The sequence below is a fragment of the Alligator mississippiensis genome, chromosome 14 (assembly GCF_030867095.1).
Source record: "Alligator mississippiensis isolate rAllMis1 chromosome 14, rAllMis1, whole genome shotgun sequence".
Taxonomy (NCBI): domain Eukaryota; kingdom Metazoa; phylum Chordata; order Crocodylia; family Alligatoridae; genus Alligator; species Alligator mississippiensis.
The window spans coordinates 34,884,352-34,902,120 of NC_081837.1; the positions used below are offsets into that span (position 1 = coordinate 34,884,352).

At 48.5% G+C, this 17,769-nt stretch overlaps 1 protein-coding gene and 1 long non-coding RNA gene across 2 annotated transcripts; one reads left to right on the forward strand and one right to left on the reverse strand.

Moving 5' to 3' along the window:
* Window positions 1-4,699: 4,699 nt before the first annotated feature.
* Window positions 4,700-8,583, reverse strand: LOC132244838 (uncharacterized). The gene is made up of 2 exons (XR_009456688.1): window positions 8,238-8,583; window positions 4,700-5,910 (listed from the first exon to the last, which is right to left on the reverse strand). It is a non-coding gene; the product is annotated as an uncharacterized LOC132244838 (long non-coding RNA).
* Window positions 8,584-8,859: 276 nt separating this feature from the next.
* Window positions 8,860-16,629, forward strand: RBM15 (RNA binding motif protein 15). The gene has a single exon (XM_059717370.1). The coding sequence runs from the start codon at window positions 8,948-8,950 to the stop codon at window positions 11,825-11,827; it is 2,880 nt and encodes a 959-aa protein (XP_059573353.1). The 5' UTR covers window positions 8,860-8,947; the 3' UTR covers window positions 11,828-16,629.
* Window positions 16,630-17,769: the final 1,140 nt, after the last annotated feature.

Here is a 17,769-nt window from a genome sequence, read left to right on the forward strand (position 1 = left end):
AACGTCACAGGCTGCAGTGCAGTAAGTTTGTTCTAGGGGAGGGCATGATGCTTGCTGTGGTGATAATATCCAAAGTGAACCACCTACCTTCCCAGGGGATTGTTGCCAGGAGATGATCAGATACAGAACATCCTGGAAACAGTGGGAGATACAGGAATCCACTGGGAGGAAAGGGATGAGCTGGCTTGGGATTTCATAGCAGCAGAATGTCCCCATCGTGTAGCTCTTGGTGGAACTGGTGTAAATCAGGAGTAGCTCCTGAGAAGTCAGTGAAGTTATACTGGGCTAAAAGAGAGAGAAGGTCACTGAGAAGAGGCTTTGCAATGCCGTGTTGATGATGCTAAGCTATCCCAGCCTGGTATTTCCTGTATTGATCAGCTTTTCTCCCTGAAGTCTGCCCCTTCAGCTACCGCATCCAAAGAATGAACATGCATCTGGCTCCTGGCCACAGCCCCACTTTCCTTCCCTGACAAGGACTTTTGTCTGAGCTAAGGCCCGTCCTCCATGTCTGCCTGCTCCGCTCCAGCTCAGAGCTGAGAATTGAGCTGCTGGCTGAATTTTCACAGCTTACCCTATCACAGACCAATGCTGCTATTAGCAACGAGAACCAACTCCAGTCACCCCTGAAGCATGTTGTGCTTAGAGTTTGCATTTTAGGTCAGAGCAGAAAAAAAAAACCCCAAGCCTTTATTCGGGTGCTTGACAGGCACACACGACAGGCTGAACCCAGTGGAGTGACCTTGGCTGGAAGCAAGGACTCAGTTGTTCAGATTGGTTTTAAATGCCAAGGTTATGCTAATTCTTTCTCAACCAGAGCTGCTGCCTCTTTGCTGCTTGCCCAGTGGGGCAAACTGATCATAAAGCAATGTTCTCATCTTGGCATGTCTTTGATGTGCCAATGTGCAATGACACAGCAGTGCCTTAAATACAGCTTGTAGCTCTCCTATTTAAATGTGCCTGTCTCTCCAGATCTTTCTGCTCCCCTTGCATCCCAGGAGAATCCCAGTGACATACAAGTCCTGTCTGAGCTTTAGCCTCCCCAAACTCCCCTGAGGCTGGGCAATATTGCCAATATCCCCACATGACAGATGGGGAACTGAGGCCCAGCAAGAACAAGGGCCAGATTCTCAAAGTGGATCCTCCTTAGGTGGTAGACGTGAGGCCCCACCTGCCTGCCTAAGTGAGATTTCTCTGTGTGTGGGAAGGACTCCTCCCAGTGGGGGACGTTTTTCCACTGGGTTAAAGTCAGTGGGGCTCAACCCATGCCAGCTATCCTCTGCCCCTGGGAAGGAATTGGGAACAGATGGGATGGAGCTATGCCATTTAGGGGGCTATGCAAGTATCCTAGATTAGGATGGCTTAATTTGGGAAGGAAGGACCTATTAGATAGGCCCTAGCCTAGGGCACTGGAGACCTGGATTCAGTTCTGTGCTCTGACATAACTTCCTTGTGTGACCTTGGGCAAGTCACTTAGCTTCTATGTAGCTCTGTGCATTAGGGCCCTACTCCTGCCCTGCCTGAGAGAGGCTTTGTGACCAGAAATGCCCTCTGGGTCACAAGCAGCTCAGACACAGCAGGGAGGTGGCCATTTAAGTACCTTGGACAGAACACATCCCAAGTCCAAGCCCGTAGCGCTGAGGCCACCTCTCCTAAGCACTGCCTTCGCCTCAGATGCAGAGCTCAGATGCTGCAGATATCAAATCAAGAAGGGTCTCCAGCCCATATCCACTTGCCCAGAGTCTTATAAAGAGTCTGAAACACTGGTAGGAGACTAATCTGGGCCCTAGTCCTAACAGGCTAAGACAGTGCTTGGACAGTGCCACCCGCCCAACAGGAACAGAAGAGGCCAAGGCAGGGGAAGTGCCCAGCCTAACCCAGGTGTGTTAACACTGCTCTGCAGACACCCCAGTGGCCTCTTCTGTTCTTGGCATCTCTTGAGCATGTCTACACAGGAGTGTCTTCCTATCCCTTTCCTCCCCACTAGCTCCCCTTCCTTTTTTTTTGCAGCACTTCCCTCCAGTCACATGTGAGACTGGATCACTCAAGCCCTGTAGCTCATAGGCTGGCTTAATCTGCTTCTAGGTTCTGCTCCATTAATCTCTGGGTATTAGGTAGAAAGCTAACAATTAGTGTCCTAATGGCTCCATCAAGTCCCTCATCATTTATTAAAGCCCAGCACTAACCACTTGGGTGAAAAGCAAACCTGGGGGATCTGATTGGGATGAGTAACCCTAATGAGATAGGATGTTCCAACCCACCTAGATTTGCTGGGAAGAGTATCCAGGGTCCCAAGAGCTCCTTTCCTATTAACTTAGTTCCAGCAGGATCAGCAGCCCAGGGTTTGCCAAGCAAGGTCAGGAGGGAACCTGAGAGTGAATGAATGAATGAGGGACGGGGAATCTGCGTGCGGTTTCTGCCCTCTGCTGGCTACTGGTATGGAAGACGGGATTGTTCTCTTGCACCTGTTTTAGTGCAACCCATTGACAGCACCAACATCAATAAGAGAAGACTCAGCCCAGGGCATTTAATTCTCATTTACAGTGGGGTAAATGCAATGGGAACAGGACCACAGGAGTTACTGCTGATTCACATGGGAGCGGACAAGAGGAGAAACAAACTCTGGTTGCTGGACGGAAACAAACCAGCTCCCACGTAGATGTGACGCTGCTGCCATGCCGTGCATCCCAGCTGCCCAGCTAAGCACAGAGGCAAGCGTCCCGGGGAGATCTGTGAAGCTACTCTGCTGCTAGGAACTACCTTCTCTGGGGTCCATCCTGCAGGTCACAGCTCAGCACGGGAAGCCCAGATGTCAACCAAATAAGGTGCAGAAAGGTATTAAAAATGTAATGGAGGCTACAGCCTCATCCAGGTGGGGTGAAGAGAGTGAGAGAGTTACATATGTAGCCAGGTCATTCTGTTTTATGTTGTGAGCACAAGCCTGTCTTGCATACGCTCACTCGGCCTCTGGGGTTGCATGAGTGATGCTGAACTGCAAACTGTGCTAATGTGCCAGAAGCTGCAGTTCTGTGCTTGCACACATGCCATTTAGATGCATGAAGGGAAACAGGATTTAGCCCCAAATGTACAGGTGAAAGAAACCTGGATGATCATGATGGCTCCAGCCAGTCAGAACAGAGTCTTAGCCTCTTTCACCGCAGCCATGTCAATGTTCACCCGTGGAAGATCTGCCCCTACAATCCTCCTTGTATCTGTTCCTGAATCAAGCTGTTTGTCTGCTCCTCCTCCCGACTAAGAGGTGGCAGCAGTTTTGAATGACTTATCACCAGGGAAAGATGAGAGGTGGCTCTCAACTCCCTGTCAAAGTGTATTCCAGGTAGTGAAGCAGTGTGACTAGACAGCTGAGCTACTGAGCCCTGGGGCATGTAGGTCACTGCATCCACTCCTGCTCAGATCAGTGCCGAGTGTGCCCCTGTAAAGTTAACATGGAGATATCATCTATCCCATAGAGGCCCTGCTCCTGTATCAGAAAACCCACCTCTATAACCAACATCAGTGGGCAGAAACGCCGGGCATCAAGACGCGTGGAGACTGGAAGGCCTTCTCTCCAGAACTGTCACCCATCAGGTCAGTATTGTAGAGTTTCCAGAGGAACCCATTTATATTACACTATTTTTGTTGGTCCTACAGAATCCAAACTACAAGGGTCATGATCCTTAAAGGCCTTTTGGCGCCTAATTTCCACTGAAATCAATGGTAGTTCAGTACCTTAAAAACCGTTTCGAATCTGGACACCTTGCCTGTCTGCACATCTACAGAAAAAGAACACTCCTGAAACACGCACGACAGGAAGAGCGTTGCTCATGTTGTACCATTTCTGTTGGCCCAACAAAACACTTAATCTTCTAGAGCTCTTGAAGTGCTGCTTTTCCTTTCCCTGATGCAAAGTCTCAATCCAAAATGTACTCACACTGCTAAAAACCACCAGAAATCAGGCTTTTTCTACAGAAATCCAGGATCTGACTGCAGTTGAAACAAAGAGGAAAAATCCCACAAGAAGACTATCTAATTTAGAAATAACAACTTGGAAGAGAAACTGAAATCACATTAAATATCACTGTGTTCATGGCAAGGACTTTCAGTGATTCATGCCAGTTGCTCACCCAAGGTGTCTTTTAAACTATGAATCATCATCTGAGGATCTTAAGCAATCACTGCATATATCACTTTTAGATGGAAATAGATGAAGGAAATAGGATCTTGGAAAATTCTACACGGTCTTTGGATCAGATTATTGGCAAAGGGAAATTAATGCTACCTTCCTGAAGTCCCTGGAGTCATGCCACTTTCTACCCACTGAGGGTCTTGTCCTTTTAGCTGAAATAAAGTATTTCATGGTTTCCCTTGAAACCCATTTTCAATGCATGTCCAAATGAGACTGAGTCAGAAAACAAGAATTGCATTGGGCAAAAGCAATGTTTGGAGGGTCAACATTTGTTTTTGTTCCAGATGGGAACAAGATCGACATCTTGTGAAATTCTGCATAAAACCAAAAAAATATATAAATAATTACCCAGGAGAGTGTGTGAACAAGAGAGAAGCACTCACTCCTAAGTAGCCAATAGCCTGATGATGTGCATACTCACCTGGGATGTGGGAGATTCAGATTTTTAATCGCTGGTCCTAATCACTGGTTTGAACCCTTTTGGCGTCAACGAGAGGTAAGAATACAGCCAGCCTCTTAAAGCTAAACAGTTTATTACAGCAAATTCTAACATGAGACTTAATTACAAACCATAAGCAATTCCCTGATTACCTGTCAGCTGTACTGTCCCAGTTTGGATAGGCAGTCCTCACCGGGCAGCTGGGGAATTCAAGGTGCAAACTCCAGCAGCTCCTTTGATGGATTGCGGATCATCCTGGTACCTCGGGACTTTTTATACTCTGTAGCGATCATGTGGACTGTCTCTGTAATTTTCCACACTATGGTTTCCCTTTCCCCACACCCTCCCCACACACTTGTCACATGACCTCACCCCTCATTCGAGTTACAAATGCAAGTTTGCCAACTTTTAGCTAAGCAAGTTTAAAACAGCATATGTTCAACCATAAACCCAGAGCAGTCTAAGACGGTGGTTTTCAACCTTTTTTTCATTTGTGGACCCCTAAAAAATTTCACCTGGAGGTGTGGACCTTTTTGAATTGTAAGTGGGGGGTATTCACATACTTTTGATTGATCCCCTTTTCATGGACCCCTTAGACATAGCCTGGGGACCCCCAGGGGTCTGCGGACCACAGGTTGAAAACCACTGGTTTAAAGGGGAACTCTCTTGACCTGAGAAAACTTCCTGCAAAATGTGGGCAGACTGGAGAGTCCAGCACAGGGCAACAAAAATAATAAGAGGCTTGAGCAGCAAGACTTACAAGGAAAGGCAAAAAAACTGAGCCTATTTAGTCTGGAGAGGAGAAGACTGAAGCGGGATTTGATACCAGTCTTCAAATCCATGAAGGGTGAGAGGATGGAGAAGTTACAAATGTCACAGTCCAGTAAGATTTAGCTAAGCTTATTTAAAACAGTACATCTTCATCCACAAACCCAAAGCAGTCTAAGAAACACCTTAGTCCAGTAGTCAGCAACTGAAGGCCCACACCTAGCCTGTGGCTTTAGGAGACAGGACTAGGAGCGGTGGCCTCAAGCTGCAGCAGAGCAAATTGAGGCTGGAGAATCCAAAGAACTTTCTGACCATGAGGGTGTGCAAGCATTGGAGCAGGATCCTGAGAGAAGTTGTGACATCTCCTTCCTTGGAAATTTCCAATATCAGGTTGGACCCACACTTGGCTGGATGGTTTAATCCTGCCTTTGAGCAGGGAGTTGGGCTGAATAACCTTGCGAGGTCCTTTCCGGCTCTACTTTCTTATGATCCTGTTTCCAAACCAAACTTTTCAGTGTTGCTGAAACGGCAATTTTGATGGAAAAAAGTTTGTCAAAAGTTTTTGGCCAGTTTTACTGTGGTAAAGCAGCTAGGTGACTGTCCCAATGTGATTTGAAAATCCATGAAGCCCTGGACATTATAACCCCTATCTTGTTTCTATGACTCCCAGTATGGCCCTTTATATATATTTCTCTCTGTCTTTCATCTACCCCTGCATAATTAAATCTTTATCAGCCTGTCTCCCATATGATTATGTGCAACTAAGTATATGTGTCCGTCTTTGATGTATCTTAGGATAACATGGTATAACTAAGTAAAAGACATCAATGTCCATGCACACCGACACAGCATACACCCAATATATGTTTCTGATTGATCCTGTCTACATGTGTATTTACCCCTGCCTAAACTTAATGCATCTTTGCTTAAGGTGCATTAAGATGACTTAGGTGCATGTCTACGCATGGACATGCTAATGCACATTAAGTCTCATTAAATGTAGGTGTGAATAGCTGAGTTGCATTAGCACATGTGTAGAAGCATGAATGTGCATTAGTATGTCTACACGCGCGCAAATGTCTTAGCTATTCACATGTAAATTTGATACCTGCTTTATGCATGTATCAAATTTAGGCTGGAATAGCCTAAAAACAGCTTTATGCCTAAATAGCCTAAAATCACCATTTTCAGAGTGCATTAAGGGTGCGCACGTGTAGATGCGCACCCTTAATGTGCCTTAAATTGGGCTACTGTTCATTAAATGTGGACGTGAAGACATGACCCCTGTCTCCAAACTACCATAATTCATGAACTATTTAGCTCCACATTTGAACCCCCCCCCCATTTCAGGAATCTCTGTCTTGAACATACAGGAATTCCTGTCTTAAGCTGGCATCACATATGCAGCAATTTGTTGCATACATGACACCAGCTTCTTTGGAAAGAGAAGGTGAAGGCAGGGCAGAGTGCCACCTTGCCTGAATGCCAGTACAATGCCTTTAAAAGAAATCTCATTGGTTTCGCCTCTGATTTGACGTGAGATGCTGCTGGGAGACATTTTTTTTTCACCGCGGAATAGAGTTGAGGCACCCGTCACAAATTGCCAGTTTAGTTTTCACTTTTTTTTTTTGACTACAGAAAAATAATAAAAGAGTTTTTTCTGCTGCAAAGAACTCCGAAAGACCCCAACCGTGGATCTCGGTTTGAAATCTCTGTGCTTATCTTGTGACTCATGGTTGCAAACCTAACAGCACTATCACGGCGTGGCACCCTGCTGCACCCTCTGAAAGGATCTCAGGGTACCACAGGGTGCCATGAGACCCTGGTGGAGAATCACTGCAATAAGCCAGCTCCACATCTTCCACTCTTCAGGGCAGAGCCGGGTATTTCAGGCCTTCTCCAGGCAAGTGGAGAGAATTCTTGCTTAGAAAAATGGCCTCTGTTTCTTCCTCCCAGGGATCCTGGCAAGGGAGGGTTCCCATCTCTTGGTGCGGCAGGTTTTGTTCATTGGTTTATGAAATGTCAGGTTGAACATAGAGCCGTTGGGTTGGAAGAGGTTTCAGAGGTTGTCTAGTCTAGGGCAGGGGGCAAGTGGTGCGGGCAGCCTCTGTGTGGGGCACGTGGGAGACTGGACTGGGACAGGCGGCACACTGGTGGAAAGCAGAAAGCAGAGCAGAAGTTGGAGCAGTAGAAGAGATGGCAGGGAGCAGACAGCAGAGCAGAGGCTGGAGCAGAAGAGATGGCAGGGAGCAGACAGCAGAGCAGAGGCTGGAGCTGTAGAAGAGATGGCAGGGAGCAGACAGCAGAGCAGAGGCTGGAGCTGTAGAAGAGAGGGCAGGGAGCAGACAGCAGAGCAGAGGCTGGAGCTGTAGAAGAGATGGCAGGGAGCAGACAGCAGAGCAGAGGCTGGAGCTGTAGAAGAGAGGGCAGGGAGCAGACAGCAGAGCAGAGGCTGGAGCTGTAGAAGAGAGGGCAGGGAGCAGACAGCAGAGCAGAGGCTGGAGCTGTAGAAGAGAGGGCAGGGAGCAGACAGCAGAGTGGAATGCATGAGGACCCCCAGGGCAGAGAGCAAAAAGCAGAGCCAGTGTCTTGGGCAGTGAAGTAGGGAAAGGAGCAGAAAGTCGAGTGGCAAATCAGCAGGGAGGGGAATACGGCGCAGGGAGCGGAAAGCAGAGCTGAAGACCAGAGGCAGGATACCGTGATGGGAACAGAAAGCGGAGCAGCAAGCGAGAGCCCCCTACTTTGGAGCTGGCGTCCAAAAAGCACCGCCCCGCATCCTCCCTAAGCCAATTACTTAAACTCTCGGCGTGACTGACACCCTCCCCCGCCCATCAGAAGGCTCCTCACCTCCATCCAATCAGATCGATAAGGAGATTTTCATCAACCAATGAGGGCGAAGGGCCAGGGTCCGGCGGCATCCCGCGCTTATCCCGGAGGGACGTGCGGCTCAGCCTATCACATTGGTAGGGCGGGACGGGAGAGCGGTAGGCCAATCACAACGAGAGGTAAGGTCACGGCCTGTCCCGCTGAACTGCTCCGACGGACACAAGCCCCATCCAGTCACAGAGAAGGGGCAAAGCGACTTTTGACCAATGAGAGGCAGGGGCGGGTTCCCGGCGCCCAGAGCAGGCCGGTTCGAAATGACGCGGATCCTCACCAATCAGAGACGCGAGGCCCCGCCGCTCTCCGCTCAATGAGAGCCGGAGGAGCGGGGTAGGACGGTCTCACCCCGAAACCGTTACGATTGACAGGCGGCTCGCCCAATCAGAACCCCGCAGCGGCCAATCAGAGCCTCCAAAGGGGGGACCTTCCCTCACAAGCCACCCGAGCACGAGACAGCGAAGAGAGGCAGCGCAGCCACCCAATCAACGAGCGGCCAGGGTGGGGCCTCCCGGACTGACAAGACCAGCGCCCAACGGCAGCAGCGGGGGAGGATAGAGTGGCCCAATGGCGGACAGGGGGGCGGGGACCATTTCCGCGGCGGGTTCCAAGATGGCGGCGCGTGCGTGAGCGCGGGTCCGTCCGTCAGGGAAGCCGTCCCGGAGGTGCTCGGCGCCATGAAGGGCAAGGAGCGCTCCCCGGCCAAGGCCAAGCGGTCCCGGGGCGGCGGCGGCGAGGACTCGGCGCCCTCCTCCTCGTCGGCGCGGGCCGAGCGCAGCAGCAAGAAGCCGAGCGGCTCCGGCGCGGGCGGCAGCAACGGCGGCGGCAAGGCGGCGGGCGGCTCGGGCGAGAGCGGCCGGCGGGGCCTGCACCCGGACAAGGCGGGCCGCGCCGGCAGCCGCGAGTACGAGGCGGGGGCGGCGCCCGGCGGCGGCGGCAGTAGCCGCCACGGCTACAGCGGCAAGAACGCCGAGTCGTCGCGGGGCAGCGGCGGCGGGAGCCGGGGCGGCGGTGGCGGCGGCGGGGGGGAGTCCCGGGCGGCGCCGCCCCCCTCGTCCTCCTCGTCCGAGTCGGGGGGCGGCGGCGGCGGCGAGTACAAGACGCTGAAGATCAGCGAGCTGGGCTCGGCGCTGAGCGACGAGGCGGTGGAGGACGGGCTCTTCCACGAGTTCAAGCGCTTCGGCGACGTGAGCGTCAAGATCAGCCGCCTCCCGCCCGGCACCGGCGCCGCCGACGAGCGCGTGGCCTTCGTCAACTTCCGCCGGCCCGAGGACGCCCGCGCCGCCAAGCACGCCCGCGGCCGCCTCGTGCTCTACAACCGCCCGCTCAAGATCGAGGCCGTGTACGTCGGCGGCGGGAGTGGCCGGCGCCGCGGCAGCCGCTCCCCCGCGCTGCTGGACAAGGAGTCCCCCTACGTGGCCGCGGTGGCGGGTGTGGCGGCTGCGGCTGCCGCTGTGCGGCACCCCGCGGCCGGCGCCACGCAGAGGGCCTTGTCGCCTGCTGGAGGGGGGGGCGGTTTGGGCTACAGAGACTACCGCCTGCAGCAGCTCGCCCTGGGCCGCCTGCCGCCGCCGCCCCCGCTGCCCCGCGAGCTGGAGCGGGAACGGGATTACGGGGCTTTCTATGACACCCGCGTGCGGCCAGCGTACGGGCTGGAGCGGGTGGCTGGCGTGGCGGCCGCCGGCGGCTTCCGAGGAGGAGGAGGGGGTGCCGGAGCGGCCGGCGAGGAGGAGATCAGCCCCGAGGACGACCAGCGAGCCAACCGCACGCTGTTCCTGGGCAACCTGGACATCACGGTGAGCGAGTCGGACCTGCGGCGCGCCTTCGACCGGTTTGGAGTCATCACGGAGGTGGACATCAAGAGGCCGGGCCGCGGCCAGACCAGCACCTACGGCTTCCTTAAGTTTGAGAACCTGGACATGGCTCACAGGGCCAAGCTCGCCATGTCGGGCAAAGTTCTTCTGCGCAACCCCATCAAAATCGGGTATGGCAAAGCCACCCCCACCACCCGGCTCTGGGTGGGGGGCCTGGGGCCCTGGGTGCCACTGGCTGCCTTGGCCAGGGAATTTGACCGTTTTGGTACCATCCGCACTATTGATTATCGGAAAGGTGATTCGTGGGCCTACATCCAGTATGAGAGCCTGGATGCGGCACAGGCTGCCTGCACCCACATGCGTGGTTTCCCTTTGGGTGGGCCCGACCGCCGCCTCCGAGTGGACTTTGCGGACACGGAGCATCGCTACCAGCAGCCATACCTGCAGCCGCTGCCCTTGCCCCCACCTGCCCACTATGAGCTAGTGGCAGAGGCAGCTGCATTTGGGGCTCATCGGGGAGCCCCACCTGACCCACTTCGGGGTGCCCGGGATAGGACACCACCGTTGCTGTACAGAGACCGGGACAGAGACCTTTATCCTGAGGCGGAGTGGGTGCCTCCGCCACCCCCTGTACGGGACAGGAGTAATCGAGCAGCTGCCTATGACCCTCTGGAAAGTCTGGAGCGTCGGCGGGATGGTTGGTCCCTGGAGAGAGACCGAGGGGAGAGGGAGTTGGGTAGCAGTAGCAGGGACCAACCCAGGAAACGGAGACTGGCTGAGGATGGAGGCCGGCACTTGGACCGCTCTCCAGACAGCGAGCGCTCGTCTTCGTCCCGTAAGCGACATTGCCTGGCTGCAGCCTCTCCCCCAGACCGCAGCCCTGATCCTGGTGTGACCCGGGAGCGTTACCTTAGTGATGCAGAGCGTTCCTCCCGTTTGCTCCTGCTGGAGCGGCCGTCACCAATTCGGGAGTCACGCAGGGGCAGCCTGGAGCGTGGCCAGAGTGAGAAGCGTGACCGCAAGAACTCTGCTGAAAGAGAGAGGAAGCACCGTGTCTCAGCGGTAGTTGCTGCCCAGGAGTGCAAGAGTCCAGCCAAAAAGGATGAGCGCACGACAGAAGTGGGCAGTGGTGGAGGGTCCCGGCTCAAACCCCCACCCCAAAAGCAGCAGCAGCAGCAGCAACAGCAGGATGGAACATCGCAGTCTGCTGCGGCCCCCAAACTGTGCCTGGCTTGGCAGGGGATGCTTCTGTTGAAGAATAGCAACTTCCCGTCCAACATGCACCTGCTTCAGGGAGACCTCGGTGTAGCCAGCAGTCTTCTGGTGGAGGGATCAACTGGTGGCAAAGTGGCCCAACTCAAGATCACTCAGCGTCTTCGTTTGGACCAGCCCAAGCTGGATGAGGTCACTCGCCGCATCAAGGTGGCAGGTCCCAATGGATATGCCATTCTCCTGGCAGTGCCTGGCACATCAGACAACCGCTCCTCATCTGGGGCCAGTGAGGCTGCCACCACCTCTACCCAGAGGCCACTCAGGAATCTGGTGTCCTATCTAAAGCAAAAGCAGGCTGCTGGGGTCATCAGCCTCCCTGTAGGAGGCAACAAAGACAAGGAGAACAGCGGGGTTCTGCACGCCTTCCCACCCTGCGATTTCTCCCAACAGTTCCTGGACTCCACGGCCAAAGCTCTGGCCAAATCACAGGACGACTATCTGGTCATGATCATTGTTCGTGGTGCATCCTAAAGCCCTCGTTCTCTGTACCCAACCCTGCCTACTCTTCCACGCAGCCCTTCCAGCGTGTGCCAGGTGCTATGGGATACAGCCTTAGCCAGCCTCACAATTATTTTTAATTAGATCTTTATTTGTAGCTAATACCCCTTGCCCATTTTTTCTGTACCTACATTTTTCTATAAACTGAAGTTAGAAGCCAGGAAGGTTTAGCCATTAGCATGAATAGAATATTTTTGAGGATCCCTTATCAGTGAGAGTAGCAGGGAAGTTAAGCCTGCTCCAACAGGGAAAAAATGAAAAATAAAACAAAAAATCTTTTTTTTTTTTTTTTTTAATTTTAACTCATCCTTTTTTCATTTAATAACTTTTAAAAACACATTCTCTAGAGTTACAAAGCTAAAAGACCAGTTTTAAAGTGCTCAGTAGTTAGAACAGAGAACCACGTACCCGATAGTGGACTGGTGTCAGCTTGTTCTGAGTCTGAAATTCTATGAAGGCCTCAGACCCTCAGCTCTCACATAAATAACCCCTTTTGTCAGGAGCCTGAATGGTTTCACTTTGGGTCCAGTGTCTCAAGGTTGAAGTCTTTCAGGTCTTGTGGTACACTGTAAAACATTTTAATTTCTTTATTGGGTGTTAATTTGAGAATTGCAACCAGTCCACAGAAGTGCATGCCAGGAAAGTATGCTTTTAACAGGTGTATTTCTCCTATTCATTGGAGTTTTGTTGTATCCCATATATGCACTTTGGGTTTGTAGCAGTAACAATGTTTGGTAAATAGGCCAGGACTTTGTTACAAACCGTGAATGTCTTGTGCTTACTCTAGTATGCAAGAAACAAGTAGGTGCTTTAAGAACATCTTCAGTCATATGTTGTTTTTGTTTTTACTGCCTTTTTCAAAGAGTTGCAGGTACAGCGAGTTCCAGAATGCAAACTCTGAATAAGTGTGCTTCTCTTCAGAGATGGTTTTTAATTCTGTGAAAAATGAAAGTTCTCATCATTATTTTATCTCTTTGTTAATAGAAAGACAGTGCTGTCTGTCTGAAGACTTTTCAGGTACAATACCGTGGGCATTATGTGAGGTTTTTCCAGTTGCCTGGACTGCCTTGTCTTTTTACACATCTTCGTAGAGCATTAAAAGAATTCCAAAATGTTAACAAAGCAGTTCACTTTGTTCGAATAATATAGTTCATTTTCACTTCAGCAAAAAATTTAACTCCATGTTTTTTTTTTTCCAGTTATCTTCATAAATCCTTGAGAATATAAGTTCTGGTAATAAATTTTTTAATATTGCTACAGAGATCTACAGATCTCATTGTAGAAAAAAATCCACTTGAGTATTGGCCAGAATCGAGGAGTATGGGTATGTACAGTGGGTACCACTTTACTCTGTGGAACCTGGACCATATTCCTGTGATAACTAACTAGTCCTGGTTAGACAACACAGGCCAGGAAAATGAATTGGATTCTTTTCCAGATCTAGGTTCCAGTTAAGGGATCTGTAGTGTTAGTAATTTGTGAGGCGAAAGCTAATGGTTCAAATTGCAGTCTACAAGGCTGGCAATTAGAGAAGAACGTCCTCTATCTGAGAAGACTTGCTGTTGTGGCTGTAAGGCACAATTCACACAGTTCTAAAATGCTATTTTCAGAGAACTGGATTTTTAAGGGCAGTGTTTTTTCTAATGAAAGTGAATAGCTTGTATCCCAAGTGCCACCTTTATTATATATAAAGGGGTACTTTCTCTTAATATGTACTTTAATATTTTAGGGGGGGTTTTTTTCTTTGGTTAAATGAACACATGAAAACCTCATTTAATGCTCCTAATATTTATTGAGGGTAAAATGCAGAACTTCTTGATTGTCTTTCACCATGAACATTAATAGGCTTATAGATAAATAGCAGAATTCAGCTGTTTGTCTTACTATTAACAATGAGAATTTTGGAAATGGCACCAGTAATATAACGGATGTTTCGTATAATGTAGGAAATACAGCATATTCACCCTTCTTGCAAAGAATGTTTTCTTCTAGCAGGTGTCTATGTTGCATGTTAGCATGTAAAATCACTGATGCTGTGTAACTGATTGCATTGTATTAGGTTGAACATTTGTTTCATTTACAATGAGTTTCCTCATTGTATTTGGTGCCAGAAGAAGTTAGAATCATTTTCTTAAATGAGCCAATCGCCCTAAGTTGTGTGTGCGTGTGTGTGGATTTAAAAAAGCAAACAAAAAACCCAACTTCCATTACTTGTGTCATTGGGGATTCACAAGAGAGATACTAGCACTGTATCTAGGGTTTGTGAACACTAGGTTTGTTGTGTTCAACACTTAAAATTTGCCAGGGACAGTGTTTGTTACTCTAATATGCAGTAGACACCTGTTTTTCAAACCCACAAAACTTGGGGTCAAAGTACAGTTTGTCTATCAGCAAATCTCATTGACAACTAACTGAGAAAATCCCATTTGGAAAGAGCAGCATGTGTGCACTTTCAGTTTTGCCTTTGAAGCAAAAACAGTCTTGTTCTTTGGTTCTGCTTTTGAGCCCAAGTTGTATGTGTACTGAAGGCTAATATGGAACGGGCTAGACTGTATTTCTTACTCCAGGTTTTCTGGTTCCTTATGGGTTATCTGCTTCTTTAAATCTGGTTTATTTGTGGTTGCTACTCTGTAAGCAAGGATTTTTAACACCCTTTAAGGGTATCTAACAGTGAAACAGCTGACTGGTGCCATTTTTGGACACAGCACTTAGCCACAAGCTGCCCTCAAATCTGATACAGCTCTTTTTGGCTGCACTTTGTCTTATGCTATGGAAATGCGCAGCATTGGAGTAACTGTCCATTTAAACCTCCTAGGCCAGGGCTGAATACTAGCAGAAGTCCATATTTAATGCTACTTCTGCATAGAACAAAACAGATCTAGGAAACGTCAGATGCCTATTTGGCATTATGTGGCTCTAATGAGACCTCAGCATCTTTTCTAATGCTGTCTGTAGCAGATGTTCTTATTTCTTGACTGAACTGAATGTGGAAAAGGGCTCTCCTTTTCTTGAATTGTTTCATAGTTGTGCTTTGGGGAAAGAACCTCAAGTGACTCATACTTTTGTTAAGGTTTTAGATTTTTACAAATTGGAAACTTTACACAAATTACTTGGCTGCTAGCCAGCAGCATTGTTTGCTTGGGTCTCTAGTGTACGCTGTCCTGTTCACTGGCACTGCAGCATGAATTTCAAGGTTACCTCAAACAACTGTAAGTTATTGGTACTTGTGGTCTAGACAGCAAATGTCATCCTTGCAAGGATCATAGAGAAGCAATTGGAAATTTGGGCAACGTGGACAAATGCAATACGTCTTAAACTATTTTTTTCTTTTTAAAAAAAGAATGAATTATAAGTGTGCTGTCTCTTTTTGCCAATAGAGACAGCCTATTTAGTCTCCTGTAGGGGGCAGGGAAGAGAGGACACAAGTTCCTTGGGTTGTTAGGGCACAATCTGGCTTGTGGTCGCTGAGTCGAGGAGCTTTGCGTATTAGTAAGGTGGAGAACAAAATGGTTCTGAAGGCCTCTGAGGACTGGGGAAAGCTTCTGGGGATTATCCTTTCCCATATCTACTAAAATAAACAGTGTTGAGCAGTGCTTGTAGGAAGCCTGCTAATTCTAATGAAGAAAAATCAAACTTAAATCATTGCTGTGTTTCCTGAGAATTTGGGATTCTTTCCCCTTGCCTCCCATTCTTAATGACTTTCTACAAATAAAAACTAAGGACATATATCCCGATGAATCATAAACTTGATGGAGAAATAATCTTTGTATAAGGCATAAGCAAAACAGACCATATTGGATTTTCAACTTCATGCAGTTCTGGTTTTATAAAAATGATGGATACTGCCTGGAAATACAGCTTGAATAGTAACAGTTAAGTTTGAATAGGTGCACCCTTGATTTGGCCACTCTTCTAAAATATTAGAGTTGTATCCTCCTGTTGAAATTTAAATAGCAAAATGAGAACAAAAGAGATAAACATGTAACACTACATTTCATGTTTTTTATTGAAAAAATGCCTTCAGGAAATGTCTTCTGAGGAAAATCAAGTGAATTATTACTCATTCAGTTGATTTTTCTCATTGTTGGTTTTTTTTTGTTTTTGTTTTGCCCTGTTCTACTAACTGTCAGAAAAATTGAATATCTTTAGTCCTGTAAGCCTAGTTTAACATCAGTCCAAACAAACAAACAAACCTGCACTACTTGTTATGCATTTATACATAGAAGGTGACTTCATTTCAAGGTTTTGTGCCCGTGGGTGATATTGGTGCTTTTTGAAGTCCAAGTAGAATATTCAGAAAGGCCTTGTAGTTCTTTATGTTCATCTGTATAATGTAGGGAGGGGAAAATCAGTTGTAAACATTTGTACTGAATAACATTTTCTTTCCTCCTGCAAGCAAAGCTGGTGGACTGCGGAAGGCAACATGGGATTCCAAGTTCTAATGGACCTTTGCGAAGAGAAGCTGTGGCTTGTGTGGAATTTACATGGGCCTCGTGATGGAAGAAAGCTTATCTGTTTAGTATTTGTGCATTTTACTAAAATGGCAGCTTTAAAAAAAAGTTGTGTATCTGCTATTGTGATGCCAATGCCCGTGTTTTAAGTGGAAAAAAAAAATGACCTCTTTGCTTTGTGCTGTGTACACAAGATTTCTGGAAAAGTTAAAGGAATACCCTTTTTATGGCTCACACAGCTTAAAAGTAGCTGTCACTCAAACATGCGCTCACAGTTGAGCTGATTTTGTTTCATTCTAAATAAATTGTTTCTTTTGAGGAAAATGGTTTTTCTGCCTGGAAGTGAATTGACGACAAACCGTTGACCCCTTTGTTTGCAGCGGAGGGGTACTTGCTGCTGCTGCTCAATGTTTGATCTGATAGTTGTGGGTCTTGAGCAAGAAGCAGGGAGACCATCACTTTCATGCCGACCAGCCTGTTGTATCAAATCTGAAGGATCTAGTTCATGGTGTTGCTGTGGCTCCCCCTTGGTTGCAGTGAAGGGGGTCACTTGCTGCTTAACTCCTCATCCTTACGAGGAAACGGTGCTGATGCTGGCATGCAAGAAGCAGGGAAAGCATCTTAAGTCTCAGAACCGTGTACAAGTCTGGGGCTTCGCTGGTTTGAAGAGCTGGAGTTCCTGAATTTTAAGTTTCTGATTTATTTTGTTCACCCAACTTGTTTGGCTTTAGTTTTGATTTTTTTAATTTGAAGAAAGTTTGAAATTGCTTTGAATCTTGCACGTAAACCTTTGCACCAAATTGCCAAAAGAAAACAGAAATGAGTCCTTTAAAGTGTTAAATGCTGTTAATAAAACCTTTCCTGACATGCTTGAGGAGCTCCTCCGTCTCCAGGGGCTTTTCACCAGAGTTATGCAGTGATGGGTTTAGTTCTGAATGGATGAAGAGTTCCTGAGAGCTAGAGTTTGTAATTTAAAACGCTCGCGTTGGTATCAGTGCCTTATTTTGACCGGTTTTGAAGCAAATGTTCCACACGCCTCGGATGTGCATGCACCCTGACCGTTTCGTAGGTACGACTGCATGTTTGCTTGCAGTTGCCTCATTTATAGTACAGATTGTGAGAGGAAAAAATGGAGTCATCCTTGAAAAATTGTGTGCTGTAGTTCCTGCATTATCCTGTATGGGGGCTCCTGAGCTGTGGAAGGCTGTGCCAGTACAGGAGTACAACTCCATGTCTGCTGCAGGAGACTTCGGGGCGTATTTGACAACACCAGAGCTCAAGAGGAAGCTAACACAGCTGCATCGTTGGCTTCAGAAACCTCTCGCATTATGTTTGCCAGTCTTTGTTAGAATTAACTAGTCGCTGTCTGACATGCAGATGAAGACACCTTGAAATGCAAGCTTGCCCTGGTTGCCTTGAAATACTTAAGCTACTGTGGATAAAGAACCCTAGTGCTGTCCTGTA